Source organism: Corvus brachyrhynchos, unplaced genomic scaffold (genome assembly GCF_000691975.1).
Source record: "Corvus brachyrhynchos isolate BGI_N302 unplaced genomic scaffold, ASM69197v1 scaffold83, whole genome shotgun sequence".
Classification (NCBI taxonomy): domain Eukaryota; kingdom Metazoa; phylum Chordata; class Aves; order Passeriformes; family Corvidae; genus Corvus; species Corvus brachyrhynchos.
This window is the reverse complement of record NW_008238464.1, coordinates 6643202-6648484: the sequence shown is the minus strand read 5'-3', so window position 1 is coordinate 6648484 and position 5283 is coordinate 6643202. Positions and strand designations below refer to the sequence as shown.

The window sequence follows — 5283 nt, the reverse complement described above, 5'->3', positions numbered from 1 at the left end:
ATACAGGAATGAAAAAATCCCAATTTGCAGGGTAGGGGGAAGCTGTGCTTCACAAGGAACAAAGAGAGCTTGGAGTAAAGTTTGAAAAGGGCTGTGCTGCTAAAAGGTGAGGCTTTCCACAGGAATAACTTGCACAGGGACCATAAACCTCCACAAGGTGCTGATCTCCCTCCAGTCGTCTTTCCTCCTTTCGCCAGCTGGAAGGCGAGGATTTGGCCACGAGAGGGCTCTGTATGGACAAGAAAGCAGTTCCCAGACTCCTGGCCCCAGCAGGGCTGGAAGTGGCCCGGTGCCAATACAAACTTTAGAACTACACAGTATCTTCCCCTGTCAAAGAAGTCTGTTCATGGATGTCTTTACAAGTGTTTCTCCTCAAAGTTTTAGGGACACAGGTGTGTGCAATTGTACTACAGTTGCTCTATCTCACACTGCATAGATCAACTGCTAGTGAAGATCACTGCGACTGCTCTCTTGCCCTGCACTTTGCTGTATTTGAGTTCCTTGAGAGCAGTGAGGAAAAAGATGCCTGTATTCTAGCCCCTGACTGCCAGGCAGGACTCAGATCACATATTTTACTCTCTACACCAAGAAACAGGTTCTGACAAATTAAATTAATTTATTTTGTACAAACAGTAATAGTGTCACAGTTATTAAAGTAATACATAATTTTATACATCAGTTTTCTTTTAATATTACAAAATTCCCTGGGACTATTTTTTTAAAAGGAGGGTCCTGACATTGATCACATTCTAGTCTGAAAATACCTTAATCCTTAAAAATAAAAACAACACACCACCAACAAACAATAACAGAGCCACCAGTTCCAGTTATCAAATCTGACATACAGTACAAAGTGTTAACACACTTACTTGAAAGGCAGGAAAAATTGGTCAAGTGTCAATTAATTCATGGAAAGCTTAAAGTGTGCTTTAATCAGTGCAAATAGAGGAATGTGTCAATTGCTGTAGTATCTGACCACCTGGTTATATCTGGCAAGTTATCCCTGAGAAAGCAACTTCTCCCTGCAAGTCTCTCGGAGTTTGTTGATTGTTGCCATGGATAAGCTTCCAGGATCTGTGAATATTTTCTGAGGGCAAAAGAAGAAAATTCTTAGTTAAAATGCTGGCCTTGGGACAGCATGCTAGAGTTCTCACATGGTTTTCTGATGTGTGAAATCCCTGCTTTGATGTCCATGCTGTGACATTGCTCACTGCTTTTTGGCCTTCCTGTAACAGGGTAACATCATCATCTACTGTGCTGTAAACACGCAGTAAACCTGCGGCTCATAACAAGTGCAGTAAGTTACACAAAAGCAGCACTAGAAAATCTCTTCTGAATGTGTGTCCAGTTGAGATTATTTTAGATGGCAGGTGGTGGAAAGTGGAATATTTGGAACATATTAAACCGTCCTGGGTAATGTGACAAAGCACCAGTGTACTTTTTGTGTGATGCTAGCAGAGGTGGTTCAGGCTCTGGAACACACAAAGAAACCACTGTCTTCCTACTGCAAAAAATCAGTTCTAATCCCTCACTACACTACCTTTGCTCCTCTTCTCTACCAGGCTTTCCAGGGGAGTAATGAATACGGATGTAAGAACTTGATGCATTCTGAATGCCATCACAGATTTTCAATTACTTTTTTTCTTTTGTTTCCACTTGTTGTTCAAGAACAATACATTTGTTTCCACTATTTCACTTAGAACTTCTGAGTGAACAAAACTGTGAAGCAAGCTACAAGTTTATGCACTTTAATCTACAGTTAAGGTGTGCGGGTACCTCAGTTCTCTGGAGCTGTCATTTAACAGCTCTAGAGATGAGATTGTAATTGAACCAGTTCAGAACAGCTTAAACACTAAGGTTCTCTTCTGGGGGAGGAGGCATAAAGATATGTATCATCACCTCTACTGGTACTAATACCTGTACTGTTGAAAAAAACCTCAACCCAACAAATAAATTCAAACACAAAAGCACATGTTTCAAAGTTACAGAAGAACCTAACCTTAATTGTTTATCTAACTGCCTTCAAAGCCCCATTACTACAGTAAGTAAGTTAAAATTCTCAGGGTAACTGCAAGAAAAAGGTGGTTGATTTTCTAAAAATAGCTGGTGTAAAATTTAACACAATTAAAGAGGGGGGATGGAAGTCGTTCAAGGACAAGTGTTAGCATCAGCCTCTGAAGAGGTGTTCTTAAGGCAGTTAACATTTAACAAAATTCTTATTCTAAACTGTTTATGGAATGGACCTCTCAAACATCTCCCTTCTAAATTAAAGCTGTACCTGTGATTTTTCTCTTACTCCTTTAATTAAAAGACTTAAAAGTGTCAGTAAGTTAAGCTAATTTTTCTTCCACATGAGCAAAACCAAAAGTTAGTATAAATGACATCCTACTGTAACTGACCTATGCACAGAGATCTGCCATGAGCATGAAACTCTTTCGGGGGTAAATGTCACCATCCAGGAGATGGTTTTGTGCACCCTGAGCAAACAATGATAGTGGAGTTGGCCAGGTGATTTATGACAGATGTGCTCCTGTTACTTGTTTTGTAGTTACCACCTTTTATGTTTCCATCATCTGAGATAAAGCCCTGAGTCTCGTGTTTTATACTGATGTGGCACCCACTGTATTGATAATTTACAAGAATAATTCTTAGATTACATATTGTCATAGCACTTGGACACTCAACTTCATGGGTTTTTGTCTGGAAATGAGAACCTGCTGCTACTTGTCTTGTTCTAAACAGAATGCTGTGTGTTCTGGCACTAGTCATTTATCAGTGCAAGCTTCAAGTTCACTTTGTGTTTATTCTACAATACTGTATTACAATTAATCTGAAAAAAAGCACAGGATCGATATCCATAGTTCACTGGAAAAATGCACTAAAATTGTTTTCTCATCAGACTTCCTGCCTTAACTGGTAAAAAGGGCAAAAAGAATTTTCTTCCCTGTATGACAGATAATGCAGATGGGTTGCTATATATGGAATTAGATAATAATTATTAAACATATTATTTAATTGATAATAATAAATATAAATTATTCAATATATTAATATATTTCTTAGAAAAGTTGGAGTTTCTTACTTTAAAAAACAATCCTGACAGCTACATTTCTCTTAACTGTATCCATCTTTTGCTCAGTGAAAAACATTTCTAAGTCAGTCTTGGTTTTAATCTGGAATGACTAAAAGCTGCAGAGAATTTACCTGCATGAAGCTGTGACACTCTGTTACAAATGTTCCTTTGGTGATCTGCTTAAATTTATCACAGATGTCAGGAAAATTCGTGGCTTCCAAAATAAAAGCTTGGTTTTGCTTAATCAATGTTAAGGCCACGCGGAAGATGATCTTTGACCCTTCGTAGAATAAACAATCCCATATTCGGAGCACAGTCTGCAGGGAAGAATTCAGATTAACCTTGATTTCCAGTAAGCGATTATTACTAAAGCAGTACAAACAAAATAATTATGGGTGTAGTAAGAGAACTTTATGTTACCGATTACCTCCACTGGAAGAATGTCAATGAACAGGCATATAAACCAGCGTGACACCACTAGGGTCCACATGACTCCATGTCTTTCCATCAGCTCTGCCACAGCTGGAACTTTCATTTTCACAAGTTCACCAAGGACTTCCTGATCAGTTTTGAGGCCCAACATTGCAGGACTGTAATAATCTTGGAGAGAAGAAATCAAAACTGAGGAATCTGTGGACATGATCTTTTCATGAAATTGAAGAGAATGTCCTCTGCAGCTGAATGTGTAAAGGCACAGTGAGCCTATGAATTCCAAGGTGAAGTAAGTTAACCCACAGCACGAAGATCTCTGCACTGTGGTCATACAGTGCTGCTCTTTCAGCCAAGGCTGATCCCTCTGCACAAACACTTCATTCATGCCTACTAAGTATCTTCTTTCTCGCTGATGTTTTTTGGCAATTCATTCTTCCTTCCCAAGGAAGGATAGTTTAGGTGGTTTTTAACTGCTAGCCTAAACTATGAAAGTGTAACTAATATTTAAACAGTCCAATATAACTACCACCTCCTTCCTGGGTGTGGGGGCTGCACAACTCCCAGTCCACACAACACCCAGACAGGTAACAAAAAACTCAAACCACCACAGTAACCTGCAGCCCTTAGACCACGTCCAGTCAAACTGGAAATGCAAATTCCCCAGAGTGTCAGCTGTGCAGGGGTGCTGGAGGCCAGATTCTCTCTCCCCATCTCCTAAGGTGTGACCTAGCCATTAAGGTAGGAGTTTTTCTCTCCTTTCTCTGAGCCAAAAAAATCCCACTTTTCATAGAATAATTCTGAAAGGAAGTGAATGACACATCCCTCAGGCAACATGTCTTTCTTCTGAATTTACCTGCAAGAAAGGGATTGAAATAAGACCTATATCTCCTGCACTTCTGGTCACTGCAGTAAACTGGTAAATTCACAGTTAAGAACCACAGAGCGCCCTCTGGCCGTCAGTCCACAGCCTGTTTGTCAGTAATAAGCATTTTCATTACCAAGGTGCAGGCTGAACAACGAGCATCTCAGCTCTATAAACGAGTAGTTTTGGGTATATTTAAGGGAAGAAAAATACGTTGTTTCAATTCATTAGTATTCAAATGCCCCAGAAAGGGAAGAGAATTACACAGATGTTTAAGAAATTCGTATTTTGGGTTTATATATTGACAGAAACATTTAAGCTGGACTTGGCTGCTCCAGTCCATCATGGGAAGCAACCTTTGATGGTTCATGAGTGCTTTGCTGACAAGACCTATGTAATTAACTTTGTTTATGGAAAGAAACCAGTGGTAACACAAACACCTTTCTATGCCTTTCTTTCCTTCACTGATTTTGGAAAGCTGCAATTCAGGTTTCTCTCTCTTAACTGGTTTCTGCCAAGGTCCCCAGACACACACTTCATATAAAGGTGAAGGAATAAGAGCAAAGTCTATTTGCCTGCAGTAATTCTAATAAAACCTCCCAGTGCTGCAGGCAAGTTTAAAAATATGTCCGAACTATGCAGTACATGTATAACCACTTTAATTTCTGCAATTTCACAAGAGCAGTTTAATATTCCACTTTCCCGTGCCACTGGTTTTCCTGAACAGACTTCCCACCCATGAGCTATTTGCTCTGTATTTGTCCTGTCCAAACTCTAGAACATTTACAGGAGTTTTTAATGGTACTACATCACATTCAATCTTTAGGAATCTAGCTTTCTGTATGGGATCTTTTTCTTTGTTCCCACTGAAGAGTGAAACATAAAACTCCTCTACAGACCTAAGAGTCACTGCCAC

The 5283-nt window shown here is 39.5% G+C and overlaps 1 protein-coding gene across 1 annotated transcript in view; it reads right to left on the bottom strand.

The window, feature by feature from the left end:
* Window positions 1–592: 592 nt before the first annotated feature.
* GRTP1 (growth hormone regulated TBC protein 1) overlaps window positions 593–5283 on the bottom strand; it is a 37454-nt gene continuing 32763 nt past the window's right edge. Inside the window, exons 6-8 of the mRNA XM_017736978.1 lie at window positions 3501–3673; window positions 3205–3390; window positions 593–1087 (exon numbers count right to left, since the gene is read on the bottom strand). Of these exons, the coding sequence (XP_017592467.1) occupies window positions 998–1087; window positions 3205–3390; window positions 3501–3673 (449 nt within the window). The 3' untranslated portion in view covers window positions 593–997. The remainder of the gene's footprint in view (window positions 1088–3204; window positions 3391–3500; window positions 3674–5283) is intronic.